We start from the raw sequence: 17,224 nt of genomic DNA, 5'->3' as shown, positions 1-17,224 counted from the left end.
TTTTCTTTTTTTTTTGTACACCACCAAAATTGGATAGATAAAAAATATCGGTATCAAATCAAACCTGTAAAATTATACATATGAGACACCGTTCTCTCGCGGTTGTCACACATGGCTTTTAGGTTTTGTTTTTTTTGTTTTTTTTGTTTCAACTACGAGTCTCACAAGAACCCATATAAGTCAGCGTGACGGAGAGTCTCACTTAACCAAAAGTGAATTCAAGTGGTTCCTCTTTGACTTAGTTTCTTTAGAAAATAAATAAATTTCAAAAGAGGCAACTTTGTTCCGAGTCTAAGTGATTATAATAAAATTCAAAACATGGTTGTGCGGATCAACCAATGGATTCATTCAAACTTCCGACTTCTATAAAACCCCATGAACCTCCTGTCTTAATACATAGCCTTCCCTTCCATCTTAATTCATTCCTTTATTTCAGATTTTCGCTCCCTTTAGGTTGATTCATTCAAGAGAAGATCAACAAAAGCAATGGGATCAGATGGAGAAATCTATGAATCGCAGTGCACGCAGGGTCCAGCCACAGTGCTGGCCATCGGCACAGCAAATCCATCCAACTGTGTGTATCAGCCTGATTTCCCAGATTTCTACTTCAGATCCACAAAGAGTGAACATATGACTGGATTGAAGGAGAAGTTCAAGCGAATCTGTGACAGATCTACAATTATAAAACGTCATCTCTACATGACGGAGGAAATGATCGAGGACAACCCCGACTTCTACAACCCCATGGCTCCAACACTTGATGCTCGCCAAGATATTATGGTTGCTGAGGTTCCCAAGTTGGCTAAAGAAGCAGCTTTAAAAGCCATCAATGAGTGGGGGCAGCCCAAATCAAAGATCACCCACATTGTATTCACTACCATTTCTGGTGTTGATGCGCCTGGTGCCGACTTCCGACTCATCAAGCTCCTTGGACTTTCACCCACAGTCAAACGTGTGATGATGTATCATCTAGGGTGCTACGGTGGTGGCAGTGTCCTCCGTGTTGCCAAAGATCTTGCTGAGAACAATAAAGGTGCTCGTGTCCTTGTTGTTTGCTCGGAATTAAACTCAGTTAGTGGCTTCAAGGGACCTATCGAGACCGACTTCCACACCCTACTTGGGCAGGCAATCTTCGCAGATGGCTCTGCAGCTTTAATAGTTGGTGCAGACCCTGACACATTAGTTGAGCGCCCACTGTTCCAATTGTTCTCAGCAGGTACTCGAATTCTCCCAGACTCAGATGATATGGTTGAAGGCCACTTGCGTCAAACGGGTCTTTCAATCAGCTTATCCAAGGATGTAGCCAAAACTATTTCTGGGAACATCGGAAAATGCTTGGAGGAAGCTTTCAGCAAGATAGGTATTAGTGATTGGAACTCCATTTTTTGGGTGTCTCACCCTGGTGGGCCGGCAATTTTGGACCTGATTGAAGGGACCCTTGGTTTGAAGGAGGAGAAATTAAAGGCATCAAGAAAAGTGTTGAGCGAATATGGTAATATGTCAAGCCCCACTGTGATGTTTATTTTGGATGAGATGAGGAACAAGTCTATGAAGGAAGGGAAAGCCACAACTGGAGAAGGGTTTGATTGGGGGGTCCTATTAGGGTTTGGACCAGGTCTAACTGTGGAGACAATTATCTTGCGTAGCATCGGTACAATTTAATTTGGGTTTGCTGATCTTATAAATTGGCATTAATTTTTAGGCACACTTTCTTTTATGGGGTTTTCTATATAACCTTATATTATGTGCCTTCATTAATGCTTTGATTGTTTGGTTCTCTTTGGGATTTTTTTCTTGGGGATGGCCCATTTATGTGTTAATATGATGATTTAGTTTTTGTCATTTATTGTTCAGTAAAGGCCAAAGGCCTTCTTTCCTATGTTTCTTTATTTTTACCTGTTTAAGCTTCTTTTAATAAAATACAACCTTGATTAAATTTACTGAAAAGACAATTAATGATGTTGGGAGTGTACATTGGCCAAGGCTGGATGTTATTATGGATGGCTCACATGCAAAAGAGCTTTCCTTGTTAGGGTCAGTTTGTGATGCCCATGTTAAGAGGATCACTCAAATTCCTTCCTATGGATGGATGCATACCAACTTGAGTTGCCTTAGCAACCCAACAATGTTCCTCATTTGCGGCTATTACATCATGCAAAGACGTTATTAACCTTGATATTTGCTTTTTGTGGCTGTCATAGTGATTTTTTTTTTTAGGTAATATCAATTTATTAGAAAAAATTAAAAATATAATTACGTCCAAAAGAGCAGACCTTATAACATCTATAGGCTAAGCCCTACTACACCAAAGGTCTCCTACAAAATCAAACCTCCAACTAGAGGAACCAAGACTACAAGACTAATAAGAAGCCCAACGGCAAGAACAATCAGATTGGTAACCTAACAATAGGAGGAACAAGGAAGACCACCAATGATTCTGAAAAAGAGCATACTGGGGCGGGTATGTTAAAGAGGGAGTAATTCTCCAAGAAGTTGAAAGGAAGATATACTTGAAAGATTTGGGACCTTTAGGAGAGGAGGCACAATAAATGCCTTCCATATCCTTGTGGATGTAATGGAAAATAGAGGGACTACGCCTTTTCTTTTTTTTTTTTTTTTTTTTTTTTTTTTTTTTTTTTTTTTTTCCCTTTTTTTCTTTTTTTTTTTTTTTTTTTCTTTTTTTTTTTTTTCTTTTTTTTTTTTTTCCCCTTCCCTTTCTCCTTCTTTTTTACTTTTTTTTTTTCTTTTTTTTTTTTTTTTTTTTTTTTTTTTTTTTTTTTTTTTTTTTTTTTTTTTTTCTTTTTTTTTTTTTTTTTTTTTTTTTCCCTTTTTCTCCCTCCTCCCTTTTTTTGTTTTTTTTTCTTTTTTCTCTTTTTTTTTTCTCTCTTTGCCCCGCTGTTTTTTTCCTTTTTTCTTTTTTTTTTGTGCGGGGGGGGGTGGGTTTGGGGTGGGTTTTTTTTTTTTTTTGGGGGGTTGGGGTCTTTTTTTTTGGGGGGGGGGGGTGTTTTTTTGTTTTTTTTTTTTTTTTTTTTTTTTTTTTTTTTTTTTTTTTTTTTTTTTTTTTTTTGTGTTTTTTTGTTTTTTTTTTTTTATTTTTGTTTTTTTTTTTTTTTGGATTTTTTTTTTTTTTTTTTTGGGTTTTTATTTTATAAAAAAATAATTAAAAATTTTGAAAGCGAAATAGCCGGAAGTTTCTCTCATGGAATATCTACGATATAGTACAACAAAAGGCTATGCTCTCTATGGAGTCACCTTTCAAGTTCTTAGCCATCCAAGCTGCTTCTTGCATTACGTGTCTTCCAATCCTTCTAGAGGTAGAGAAGAGCCTACATATATTCTCCAAGTTCCAAGCAGTGAATGGGCATCCAAAAACAAATTATCTCTACTTTCAATGCCAGCCCAATAGAAGCAACAAGATATTAGAATCTGAATAGATCATTTCCTTAGCTATGAGTCCCTTTCTTCGCGCTAGATTTACTAACCGAGACAGTTCCTTGAAAGCTGGTTATAAATCTTCTTCCATTTTGGCTGGCATTAGGAGGATGTGGGATTTCGCTAAATCCAAGGAATGTTGGTCGGTTGGTAATGGGGAGAATATTCTTTTTTGGCACAACAGATGATTTGGTCCCTTCTTAGTGGCACAACTCTCTCCCTTGCATTTGTCAGCATTTCAGGATCGAGTCACTAAAGTTTCTAACTTTATTTCGAACGGGAGCTGGAACTTTCCTCTTGTTTCCTCTAACTTATGGAGAGTGTCTTTGATTTGATCAAGTCAGTGCCCATCCCTTCCTCTCATATTGAAGACTCTTGTTGGTGGTCTCTTTCTTCCCTTGGTGGGTTTTCTATAAAATCTGTCTGGGAGGCGCTTCGTTGTTCTAAACCCAAAGTAGGTCGGTTCAAGCTGGTTTGGGGATCTCATCTCCTTCCTCGTCAGTCTATGTTTAGTTGGAAATTGCTTTATGGTAAACTGGCCTGCGATGACAAGATTAAGGGAAGGGGTGTTTGCTTGCCGATCTATGTTTTCTTCATGAGGAAAGCCTACAACGCCTGTTCTTTGAATGTCATTACTCTTCGTCCCTCTGGTCTTACTTTCTTGATTGCTTTGGTGTGGCTGGGCAACCTCAATTTGAGAATTCTTCGCTATTTGGCAAGTGGTGGTTGCAAAAGGGTCGGTTGTTGGGTCTTAAGGACGCCTGGTCTGCAGGTTTTATTCTTATCCCATATTTTATTAAGAAATTCGAGGAGATTCAATGGTTTTCATCGAAGCACTTTGCAGATTGTTTCTATGATTCTGCGAGAGATTAGAAGTTTGACTTCGAATTTCAAAGGAAGTGTCACTTTTGTGGCAGATTTATTGTGCTCCATAAAAATTGAATATTTTAGTTCGTCAAGCTGGATCGAAATCCTTTAGGGAGGTTTATTGGTGCTCTCCTCTTCCAGGTTGGTATAAATTAAATGTCAACGGGTGCCCTTTTGGTAACCCTGGGAAGGCGGGCGCACGGGTTATCATCAGGGACAGAAATGCCAAGGTCATCTCTCATTTTAGATATTTCTTGGGTGTTACCACTAATTTTGTGGATGAATTCAAAGCGCTGATTCAAGGCCTGGAGTTGGCAAAGGATTTATATGTTTCGAAGCTCTGGATTAAGTGTGATTCAGTCACAGTAGTGATCATGGTGTCTAAAGGGGCTATCCCTTGGTTTGTTCATCAGCAATGGTCAGCTCCTCAGAATTTTTTAAACATGATTGAGTGGAAGACATCTCATTGCTTTAGAGAAGTGAATCCGGTTGCTGAATTCCTTGCTAAATCGGCGGCAAAGTATGAAGTCTCTTCCCGCTTAGACTCTTGGCCCATTTATGTTGATGAGGATCTCAGGATTGATGTGCAAAAGAGGCCTAGATTTCATTTGTTTTAATTTTGTTTGTTGGTAGTTTGCCCTCTGTTTGATCACTCACTGACGGCACTGCCGTAGGTGGGTGATTGCTTCTCAGTGGGGATTTGTCTTTATGATTTTTGGTTTTTTATCCAGCTTGTACATTTATTTATTTTTTGTCCTTTTCTCCTTTAATATATACAACCTTTTAGCAAGAAAAAAAAAAGAATAATGTCTGGCTTTTGTCTTGTCATTATGGAGCAGTCTACAATAACTCTCCCTCCAAATTTTCTGAAAGCGTGGTAGCTATATAAGTTTGGGTAGACTCTGACACATCAGTTGAGCTCCCAGTCTTCCAACTCTTCTCAGCAAGTTCTCAAATTCTCCTAGACAAATGATATGGTTGCAAGTCACTTGAATCAAACAAGACTTTCAATCAGCGTATCCAAGGTTGTGGCCAAAACTATCTTCTGGGAACATTGGAAAATGCTTTGAGGAAGCATTTAGCACGATTGGTATTAGTGATTGAAACTTCATTGTATGGGTGTTCTACCCTGGTGGGCCGATAATTTTGGACCTGATTGAAGTCACCCTTGGCTTAAAGGAGCAGATACTAAAGGCATTAAGAAAATTGTTGTGAATACATTAATATGTCAAGCCCCACTCTGATTTTTATATTTGAATGACACAAGGAATAAGTGTACAAAGGAAGGGAAAGCCACAATTGGAGAAGGGTTTGATTGGGGTCTGCTATTAAGATTTGAACCAAGTTTAACTGTGGAGACAATTGTCATGCATAGTATTGGTACAAATATTTAATCTGGGCTTGCTAATCTTCCCAATTTGCATTGATTTGTAGTTGCACTGCTCTCCCCTTGAGGTGTCCCAAGGGTGTCTCTACTCCGGATCACCTCCTCTTTGTTGACGACATTTTTATTTTATGTAATGGTGCATTTAGGTACATTTGAGCCTTGAAAGTTTTCTTGGAGCATTACCAAAGCTTTTCTGGCCAAAGAATTAATTTGGATAAAAGCAAGTTATTTTGTAGAGCTATCACTCTGTCTCGTAGGCGTCAGATTTCAGAGATGCTGAATGTTCCTTTGTGTAACCTCCCTACTAGATACTTGGGTTTGGATATTTTCAAAGGGAGGGTTACCAAGGAGGTGATGCTACCTTTGACGGACAAATTTAAGAAGAGGCTCTCGGGGTGGAAAGGTAGGCTTCTATCTTTTTTTGGTCATGTGGAGCTAGTAAGATCGGTGATGCTGAGTATTCCGGTTTAGATTTTTTCTATCAATTGGTGGCCTTCGTCCTTAATCTCGTGTAAAAAAAGGTGGATCCGTAACTTTATATGGTCGGGTGACATTGAAGTTAGAAAAGCAGTTGTGGTTAAATGGGATTTGGTGTGCAAGCCAAAATCTGAAGGAGGATTGGAGATTCGCATGCTTCGTAATATTAACACTGTGCTTCTATGCAAGCTGGCCTGGTGCATCAAACATGGTGATCTTTGGTGAGTAAATTTCTTAGAGCTCAGTTTTTTGGCAAAGATGGAGCTTTGAAAAAGACTTTTATCTCTTCTTCTATTTGGCCTAGAATTCGGAGAATTTGGGATTTGGTGAAGAACCACGAAAGGTGGATTGTTGGAAATGGTTCCTCAATAAATTTCTGGAATGATCGATGGCTTGGGAGTGACTCTATTGTGTCGGCTTCAGGTCTGGATCAGGAGAGGTTTGTGACCAAGTTGGCAAATGTTTCAGATTTTATTGTTAACTCAACTTGGTCTCTCCTTAGTGTTTCCTCTGTGGGATAACCTAGAGGGGGGTGAATAGGTTATCACTAGTGAAACATTATTCTTTTTAAAATTTCCTTGAATTAAGATAAGATAAAGAAAGATAAATTGCGTAAATTGAGGACACACAAGATTTATAGTGGTTCGACTAAATCAGCCTATGTCCACTCCTCTCAACCTTGAAAGAATTTCACTAGTTTCTTTCTTTCATTACAGTAGGTAGGAAGAACACCTTTACAATCTTTTTTTCGGGATAAGAGGATCTCAATCTTTTAAGGATAAGAGAATCTGAATCTTTTAAGGATAAGAGGATCCTTGCAATACTTAAGTACAGTCTAAACTAATGCAATAATGCTTTGTAAACTCAAAAGCATAAACAAATACAAAAGAGTGAAGATAAAGATTACCTAGGCAAGGAGTGTGATGTGTACTCCTTGCAAGTGTCAAATGATGCAAAATGAATGCTTATAATGATGACCTTCTTTAAGACTTCTCTTTAGAGTGCAAGCAAGTGAAGGTCTTTGAGCTTTGAAGTCAACCTTTGAATGATCTTGATGTGGATAAGAAGACTTCATTGATTAGAGCATGAATTGACTTTTCACCTTTCACAAAAGTTGTATTTTAGACTGTAGTGGATAGATATAAAGGTCTGACATATTCTCTATTTATAGGCTCATTAATGGCCTTTAGAACATATTCAAAATGTGCTCTAACGGATCTGTTTTTAACCCATCCGGTCGACCTGGACATTGATCCGGTCGACCGGATCATAGCCGTTGGGAAAACTAGCCATTGGAGGGCAGAACTGGCATCCGATCGGAGTCTGATCGATCGGATCATCATCCCACTTGATCCAGTAAACCGGATCATTTTTTGGAACGTACCAGTGAAGCCACTGTTTCACCCGGTCGATGCATACCCTGTGATCCGGCCAATCGGATCACAGTCTGGTTCTCTGTCTTGGCTATTTCAGACAGTTTTGCCTGTGGGGACTTGTCTGGGACTTTCTCCAACAAATTTCAACATATTCTAAAGTCAAAGGAAGTTCAATTATAACCTTCTAAGGTCTCTAATTGATGCATATGCTTTTTCCTTTATTTTATGCAAATGCGATTATAAGTATGCGGTGTGTATATTTAAGTATGTGCATACGAGCATCTTGATGAGGGTCTTAATTTCTTTCTTCAAGTGATGTTCTTCAATCTTCAAAAGATCTTTCAAGATTTTCTTTTCTTGAAAAGCTTCGCATGCCTTCGAGATCTTGATCTTTAAGGCTTTGTCCTTAACATCTTTACTTCGTACTATATGTCTTCTAGTGCTTTAACTTATTAGCCCTGTTGACATATTGACACAAACAAGACCTTGTCCAATATGTTTGTTATCATCAAAACAATTATGGAGATAGGGTAGAATTCCCCAACAATCTCCCTCCTTTTTGATGATGACAAACATATGATTTGGTAACAACATATAGCAACCATATATAATGCAGCAAGATATAATTCAATGTATAATGCTTAAAACAGTCATGTGCATTCATAGGAAATTCACAAGTCATGCATGATCCAAATCATTTGAATATATTCTCTCCCTTTGTCAACAACAAAAAGGAGTAGAGAAGTCTCCCCCTGCAATGTAGAATCATATGCAGAAAATATTTAATAAACGAAAGTATTGCACCCAGTAGTCAAAACAAGTCAACTACATAATTGTAAGAGTGTAAAATCACATAGTCAAAAGCACTCTCTCCCTAGAGATTTGCAACACCTAAAAGTCATACTGAAGGTAAATCAACTATTTTTAAAGGATTACAACCCAAAATGTCTTGTAAAAAGTGCAGAAACAAAATAAACTAATCATCTGTAAGAGGTATAGAGATATGAAAATGCTGAGTGAGCATCTGAAGCTGAGCCATGATCTCCTTATTGTTTCCACGAAGTGCAGCAAACTGATCATCAAACCCCTAGAGGCGAGAGTCGAGCTTCTCTTGATAAGTAGCAAATTCAGCCCTTATCACATATTCTTCATCTTCAGTGTCATCATCATCATCATCACTCTCAACTATGGATGAAGAGGCTTGCTTGTGCCTAGCTTGATGGGGAGGAGGAGGAGGAGGATCGGATGCACTAGTAGGAATTGCCATCTTCTTCAAAGTGGAAGCATCAATGGCACTTGGATTTGTGAATGGGATTTCATCAGAGAGATCAACTTCAAAATGCTTGAAAATTAAAGTCAAGAGACGACTATAGGGGAGGCCAGCCTTAGAATCCCTTTCAGAAGTTAATTCCATGGTTTTCATGATGACATAGGGAAGGAAGATTTGATGGGTGTTGGCTAAGCACCAAATGAGATAGGCTTGGAATCGAGTGATAGCATCTCTATGCCCACCGTTAGGGAGAATATTGTAGGAGACAATTAAATTGACAACTATAGGGATATCTCCAAGATGGGTGGCAGTGAGACTTTTGGGTTCACTCATGTAATTTTTGAAGATAGCACCATAGACTTCATGAACATTCATAAAACCCTCGGGAGAGGTTTTGGTACGGAGATACTTGCATTCTCCAGAGTCATCAACTCCAATAATTTGGGCAAGTTCCATAGTGTCAAAAGATATGTATTTGCCCTTGACAAGAGAGGTGATGGTGTAGTCACCTTCAACACCAACTACTTAGAGATTGCAATAGAAAAGTTGGACTAACTTGCTGTAGGCTTTCTCTTGGGGATAGAGAATAGAGTCACAACCCAACATTTCAAAGAAGTTGTTGATTTCACAAGGAAGAATATCATTGAGTTGGGTAACACTTACTAGTCTTTCCCTTATGAGTTTCTTGAGTTGAAATTGCTTCCACCAAATTGAAGCTTCCTTGGATATGAACATGTTTCCATCAAAGGAATCTTTCTTTGAAGCAAGTGTCTTCCTCTTCTTTGAAGATTCTCCTTTGGAAGCCATAGATAACAAGGGTTTTGGAGAAGGAGAGCTTTAATAAGGTTTTTGGAGTAGAAGAGGGAAAACTTGAAGATTTGATGGTGAGATAGAGATTTGATCACCAATAGAGCAATAATCTTCAAGGGTTTTGGAAGATTTTGCCCTAGAAACTCAAGAGAGGATTTTTGGAGAGAAGAGAGAAAGGTTTTGGGTAAAAAGGAAATTATCCAAATGACCCACGAAATGGATTAAAAACCATTATGTCCGCAATCCGGTCAATCGGATTCGACCATTCGATCGACCGGATGACCTAAAACTTGTGTTTTAAGCAGGTCCGGCCCATAAATTGATTGGAAGACCTATTTGGGCTAGCTTAAGAAATTTGCCTCAATCAAAAGGATTACACATACCTAATTCACGTCGAAGAGTGCAAATCGTTCTTCGGACAAGGGTTTTGTGAAGATGTCAGCGACTTGCTTTTCAGTCTCAAAGTGCTCGAGGACTACATTACCCTTTTGGATAGTGTCTCGAAGAAAGTGATGGCGAATATCTATGTGCTTTGCTCTTGAGTGAAGAATAGGGTTTTTGCTCAGATTGATGGCACTGGTACTGTCACAAAGAATTTTGGAAGGATTGAATGATATTTCATAATCATGAAGAGTCTGATGCATCCAAAGGATTTGGACACAACATCTATCAGCTGCAATATATTCAACCTCAGTAGTGGAGAGTGTCACACAGTTTTGTTTCTTGCTAAACCAAGAAATGAGACAAGATCCAAAAAAATGGCAAGTACCACTTGTGCTTTTGCGATCAATATGACAACCAGCAAAGTCAGCGTCAGAAAAGCTGAGTAATTCAAAATCATTGTGCATTGGGTACTACAAACCTATGTTGATAGTTCCTTTCAAATACTTGAAAATTCTTTTAGTTGCACTTAAGTGTGATTGCATAGGACTAGCTTGAAATCTAGCACATGCACAGACACTAAACATGATGTCTGGTCTGCTTGCAGTTAAATATAACAGACTTCTAATCGTACCTCGATAATGAGTAGGACCAACAGAAGTTCCATTCTCATCTTTTGAAAGACTTATTGAGGTACTCATGGGAGTGTCAGAGGCCTTTTGGAAATTGATATCAAATTTCTTTAATAGTTCTTTGATATATTTTGATTGATTTATAAAAATCCCATTTTCAGTTTGTTTAATTTGAAGGCCTAAAAAGAAGTTGAGTTCACCCATTAAACTCATTTCAAACCCATTTTTCATGCAGTTACTAAATTCAATGCATAAGGATTCATGAGTAGCACCAAAGATAATATCATCTACATATTTTTGTACTATGATTAATTTTGAGCCTTTATGTTTAACAAATAATGTAGTGTCTATCTTACCAATGGTATATGCATTTTCAATCAGAAATGTCTTTAACCTGTCATACCAAGCTCTTGGTGCTCTATTGGTACATCATTTCTTTCAACTAAAGATGGAAAAGTTCTTCTTGAAACCATTCAAGAAGCATTTTTCACATCCATTTGATAAAGTTTGAAATTTTTATGATAAGCTAATGCTAGGAGCATTCTAATGGCTTCTAATCTAATATGTTTCATCAAAATCTTCTCTTTATTGTATTCTTGTGCCACTAGTCTTGCTTTATTTCTGCAATACCATTTTCATCAAGTTTATTTATGAAAACCCATTTAGTTCCTATAATGGATTTATTTTTGGTTTTGGCACAAGCTCCCATACATCATTTCTTTCAACGATGGAGTTCTTCTTGTATGGCCAAAATCCAATCATTATCCAATAGAGCTTCTTTTATGTTTTTGAATCATGGATAGGAAGGCGCAAGTTACAAGTGTTTTGAAGTTTAGACCTAGTTTGAACACCTGATTCTAAATCACCAACAACTTGTTCTAATGGATGATTTCTTACTGGTCTAACTTCTTTAGGAAGTTCTAATGAATTTTCTTTAGATGTTTCTAGAGAATTTTCATCTTCTTTTAAGAAAGTGGTCTCAACTCTTTTTGTGATCTCGGATATAACATCCTCATCATCATCAATTAGAGGTTTGTACTTTTCTTTTGGAGGAGAAGTATCAAATCTGATGTTCATAGACTCTTCTACAACTAAGGTTAGGGGTGTCAATGGGTCGGTTCGGTCCGATTTCGGTTCGGGCTTTTTGGTTTCGGTCTGACTTTTATAGAAACCAAAACCAATCCAATAAGAAATGTTCGATTTTGGCTCGGTTTTGATTTCAGTGCGGTTTGGTTTTGTGTCGGTTTCAGTTTATGATAACGGGTTGATATCGGTTTGGATTCGGTTCGATACCGGTTTTATATAACTAGTAGGGTTCGGTTAGTGCTTATTTTTCTTCTCTTTCTCTTTTTAACTACATAAAATATTTCATTAGATCAAAATCTCAAATATAATACATCTTACCATCCTATGCCCTATGGATACAATTGGTTGGGTAATCACTCACAAAGGATATGAAAGAAAGTGAAAAACTATCACAAGAACTGTAACAGTATGTCAGTATGTTAAATCAATAGAATATGAAAGAAATTATAAGAACATTTGATAAAAGTCCATATCATATGGAACCTAAGAAGATTTTCAAATGCAACTGCAAGTCAACATCTACTTAAAAGTCCATACAACATCTACTTAAAAGTCCATACAACATCCACTTAAAAGTCTTAGAGGTTCAACATTAAGAATTAGTGTTCCTTTAAAATAATTATAGTTCTTTGTCCCTCAAGAATGATAATACAACATAAGACTTGAGAGTTGAGACCAAAAGTGAAATAACATGTCCTGCACAAAAAAAAAAAAAAAAAAAAAAAAAAGGATTTAACTCCAATGATCAACAATTATTATATTTTATTAGAAATCAAAGAATAAATTATGAAATGTGTGCAAGTGCAAACTACCTTTTCAACTGGCTCGAGCCAATCCTTCTCTATCTATTATAATCTAAAGGCTCACCAGTCTCCCTTTCAATCTGCAACCGTCCAAGCACATTTTCTAGCTCGTTGTCCACATCAACGGGATCATCAACAGGTTCAGCTACATACATAAGATAGTAATTTAGCAACTAAAGCAAGCAAAAATAAAAAATAACTTAATGGAAATTGGAAAATTACATCTGAAATCTATATCAAACATCCAGTCTCGAAGACATATCAGTGCTTCAGCGTTGGTGGGTAGCAGTTTGCTCCGATATTTGTCAATAACACGACCCCCAGCGCTAAAAGCTGACTCAGATGCAACCGTTGAAACTGGTATAGCCAAGACATCACGAGCCATCCAAGCCACGTCTAGATACCTTGACCCATTCGCCTTCCAAAAAGACAACACATCATACTCACCATCACCATCACTGAATGGAATGTTGGGTTCATCTAGATACACATCTAGCTGAGATTTAGTTCCATTATCTGTCTCATCAATCACAGATTGCATAAATTCCTATGGAAATTGAAAAATATGAGTAATTAATAAGATTAGCAATGAATATGGAAACTTGCAACTTAAAAAATAAATCAAAATTATAAGAAATGTAAAATTTACTTACAGTTCTGGTTCTAGATTTCCCAGGATGAGTGAACAGTACTGGAATCTCATAATCACTTGCTTTCATACTCTTGTATTCATTAAAAAGTTGATACAAAGCAGATTTCACATTGTTTCCCATATCAATTCCAGTTGGGTCCAAAGGAGCAAGCTTAGCAAATGCCCAAGTCACAAAACTAAGCTTGTAACGAGGATCGAACACCAAGGCAATGGCTAAAATTGGACTATAGTTCTTCCAATATTTGTCAAATTTCTTTTTCATTTCAACTGCCATTGGCCTCATAAAACTAAGCCCATGTGATACCTCTTCTAACAAACTTTTGTGAATCTCCCAAACATTTTCAAAATACAAATTTGATGTAGGATACTTGGAACCTGAAAGCAAAACAGTGATTTCATAGAAGGGATGCAAAAAATCCATTAATTTCTCAATCTTTAACCATTGATCAGAACTTGGACAAGTTTTATAACTGTCCTCCACTAGTCCAAGGTTCTCAAATGCTTTCCGATAAAATAAAGCAGAATCAAGCATGATATAAGTTGAGTTCCACCTTGTGGTGATATCTCCATGCAACCCCTTACTACTTGCTAATGACAATTGCTTACAAATATCCAAGAATTTCACTTTCCTTGCTTGTGATCCTTTCACATAGGCTATACTAGATCGAATCAATGCCACCGACTCGTCTATGTGCTTTAGTCCATCTTGTACAATGAGATTGAGAATATGAGCACAACACCTATTATTAAAGAATTCTCCTTTACATAAAAGAGCATTCTTCAAATTTAGATTTTTCTTCAACAACTCAACAAAACTGAAATTAGAAGTAACATTATCCAAAGTAATTGAAAACAATTTTCGATCAATACCCCACTCAGACAAGATCTTTGAAACCATTTCACAAATATGGATGCTAGTATGTGGAGGTGGCATGATGCAAAACTTCAATGACTTCTTATGCAACACCCAATCCTTATCAATATAATGGCCAGTCAAAGATATGTATCCATCATTGGTGATGGATGTCCATAGATCACTTGCCAAAGCAATCTTCCCATTAAATGACTTAAGTAGATTATGGATTCTACTGGACTCCAAATTATAAAATTTCAAAATCTCCGCCATTTGTGTGTTTCGGGTAATATGGGTGTAGTCAAGAAAAAGGTATGTGATTAATTCCCTGAACTCCTCATACTCAACAAAGATTAAAGGTAACTCATGTCTCACAATAAGCTTCGTGACCTTATCACGCACCCAGTCTTGGTCAACCTTTTTATCTCTTAACATTGATTTTCTATCATTAACACCCAAAGTCATTTGGGTTGGTCCTTTGTTTTCCCGTTTTGGGCAATTTAAAATATGTCTCCTAAGGCTTCCAGTTCCATTAGTAGTACTATCAGCCTTATAGATTTGCCCACACCTATTGCATTTCGCTCATTCATTCCCATCACTAAAACCCTTCCCCTCAAGAATTTCAAACTCCTCCCAAACAGTACTCCTTCTTTTCCTCTGAGTAAGTTCTATTTCAACTGTTGTTGTGCCAGCAAGTTCTGTTGCTGAAATTCCAAGAATGTAAAGTCCATCATCGGACATCAAATCAGCATCTGAGCCACAATCGGGCTCATCTTCTATGTTGACTTGTGCGTTGGACATTTCTATAACTATAATTAATAGAAAAACATATAACATATTAATAAATAATGACCAACAATGCCCACAACAATACACAAAATTTCCTAATATATAAGGCTACAAGCACATACATGACTGCATGACACATCATATGAGAGGAAATGAGAGATGAAAAAAATACTTAATGTTGATGAAAAGAAAAAAGAAAATACATCACAGCATCACAAGCCTACAGATTTGATGAATAAACATGATAGCATCATAAGCTCTAATCAGATATTTATTCATTTATTTTAGTTTAATTTCTTTCACAACCATCACAGGTCTGCAGATTTGATGAATATGCATGAGGTGGTACTATAGTTGGTACTCTACTGTACTTGTCATTTAGGGTTTAATCTTCATTTTATTTTATTTTATGTTAGGGAAGTAGATACATAGGAGATAGTTTCCAAGTTAGAGTCAAGTTCTGTTTTTGACAATTTTATATATGCATAATAGTTGTAATCGATGCAGTAAGTTGATTGAATGAAGTTATGGTGAGTTACATATGCTGCTACAAGTTACAGTTATGTGATTGGATACCTCCTTTCCCTCTCTTTGATCCCAGGTCTGATCTCTTCCTTCTTCTCTGTTTTTGTTTCTTCTCCTACTTCCTTTTCTTTCCTTCCTTTCTATTTCAGTTCTTCAAAACTCTTTACAGCGCTCTGTTTCTGGGCGGTACTTGCAGCCCAATAGTTGAGTACTGATTTCTCATATCCCTCTTCTTTTCATCCTGAGATTTTGGAGTTAGTTTACTCCTTCATAGGCAATTCAAATCCCCGAAACTCGGACTACAAAGTCCCTTGTACCTTGAGAACCAAACCTGAAAAACAGGTTGGTTCCCAAATTACCCTAGGTCCTGTTTCAGAAACTTCCTATTAATCTTCCAATTGCTTAATCAAGTGAATGTTTGTTGTGATTAATAGGACCGTGGGTCAGCAACCTGCACCTGAAATTTGAAGTTGATTATTTCTCGTTCGCTTGAGTTTTCTCACCTTGAATTAAACTGGTTCTATTGCTGGTTTAAGTGGAAATCTTGTCACGGCATTAATTGAAGAGCATGTGGGTACCCTTTTGACTTTCATGGGAAGGAAATCCAACAAAAACCATCAATTGGGACTTGATCGAGTACTATTTACCCTTATTTAGTCTTTAGTAAGAGTGTAAGACAGTGCAAGTCCTTATAAGTCTTCTGTTTTCATATTGGGTTATTCAGATTCAATGTGGAATCCTTTCTTTTACATGAAACACCCTCAACAATCTCCTTCTTCAAGGCCATCATCGATCGAGCTAGTTTTCCTTCTCGATCTCTTTCTTTTCTTTCTTTCTCTCTCACTGTCATCAAAGTTTCAGAGGTAACAACTTAATTATCTTTTAGAATATTTCAACTTTCAGGGCCAAATGGTGTAAGTTGTGCAACAAACAAATTCAGAAATCAAAGGGAAAACCGAAAACCTAAAAGAACTCAATGGGAACAACTGAACAAGTTTAAGAGGATAACCTGAGTGTGCCTGAGTGCCGGGCTTGTCGAGAGCCTGTACCGCCGTTGTCGGTGCCGCTGAGAGTTGAGGATGAGGTCTGGTGCCTCTGCCGCTGAGGCATTGAGAGAGAAAGGGAAAGAGTCGAAAGAGATGAGATCTGACCGTCTGGTCTTGAGGCTTGAGTGCCGGCGGTGCTGAGACTATGAGAGTGAAAGGGAACCATCTCGCCCCCAGGTGTGTTCTTTGCTATGGTGCTTCAGAATCCCTTTCTTATCTGTTCTTCAGCTGCGACTATTCTCTTGGCCTGTGGAAGTATTTTTTAAATTTTTTTGGTGTTTATTGGCCGGCTATCTCATCTTATGAGGAGTTGCTAGCTTGGTGGTCTTCTAAGTTTAAGGTGGTGCCTATGCCGGATGCTTGGACTATGGGGGCTGTTCTTATTCCTTTTTGAATCTGGGGAGAGAGTAACAACAGGTTGTTTGAGGCTAAAGAGAGACAGCAGGCTACTTCCTTCCGTGCCTTGATCACCTCCATCAAGGAGATCACCTTCTCCTTCAAACGGCCGGTGACTAACCAATCAGATTTGCGTGTGGTCTCCTCCAAATTCCTATTATTATCCGTCCGCGGCGGTTGTTCAGGGGGTGTGGTGGTGTAGACCGCTGCAAGCTGGGTTAAGTTGAATGCGGATGGGTGTTCTCTTAGAAACCCGAGGTAGGGCTGGGCTGGTGGGATTTTGTGTGATGACCCCGCTACTCCTATTGGGGCCTTTGGCATTTTTTGGGGATTTCTACTAATTATTTGGCGAGTTCTTGGCCATTCTCCAGGGGATTCTCCTTGCCAAGGAGAAGGGTGTCACCCATTTGTGGATTGAATGTGACTCGGCGGCAGCCTGGAT

General features: G+C 37.9%; 2 protein-coding genes across 2 annotated transcripts in view; one reads left to right on the top strand and one right to left on the bottom strand.

The window, feature by feature from the left end:
• Window positions 1–434: 434 nt before the first annotated feature.
• Window positions 435–17,224, top strand: part of LOC122638407 (chalcone synthase 2-like) — a 28,881-nt gene continuing 12,091 nt past the window's right edge. The window contains exon 1 of the mRNA XM_043831356.1: window positions 435–1,667. Coding sequence (XP_043687291.1) covers window positions 487–1,662 — 1,176 coding nt within the window. The 5' untranslated portion in view covers window positions 435–486 and the 3' untranslated portion in view covers window positions 1,663–1,667. The remainder of the gene's footprint in view (window positions 1,668–17,224) is intronic.
• On the bottom strand, window positions 12,740–14,491 carry LOC122672360 (zinc finger BED domain-containing protein RICESLEEPER 2-like). The gene is made up of 3 exons (XM_043869852.1): window positions 13,175–14,491; window positions 12,926–13,068; window positions 12,740–12,752 (listed from the first exon to the last, which is right to left on the bottom strand). The coding sequence occupies exons 1-3, from the start codon at window positions 14,489–14,491 to the stop codon at window positions 12,740–12,742; spliced, it is 1,473 nt and encodes a 490-aa protein (XP_043725787.1).

The sequence above is a fragment of the Telopea speciosissima genome, chromosome 8, assembly GCF_018873765.1.
Source record: "Telopea speciosissima isolate NSW1024214 ecotype Mountain lineage chromosome 8, Tspe_v1, whole genome shotgun sequence".
In the NCBI taxonomy this organism is placed as follows: domain Eukaryota; kingdom Viridiplantae; phylum Streptophyta; class Magnoliopsida; order Proteales; family Proteaceae; genus Telopea; species Telopea speciosissima.
This window is presented reverse-complemented; position numbering and strand designations above follow the sequence as displayed.

Bases quoted from the DNA above. Each gene is read 5' to 3' on its own strand.
- LOC122672360 (XM_043869852.1), bottom strand. From the start codon at position 14,491: ATGACTTTGGGTGTTAATGATAGAAAATCAATGTTAAGAGATAAAAAG. The intron at 13,069-13,174 runs GTAAGTAAATTT...CAATTTCCATAG, and splicing joins GGAAATCTAGAACCAGAACT to GAATTTATGCAATCTGTGAT.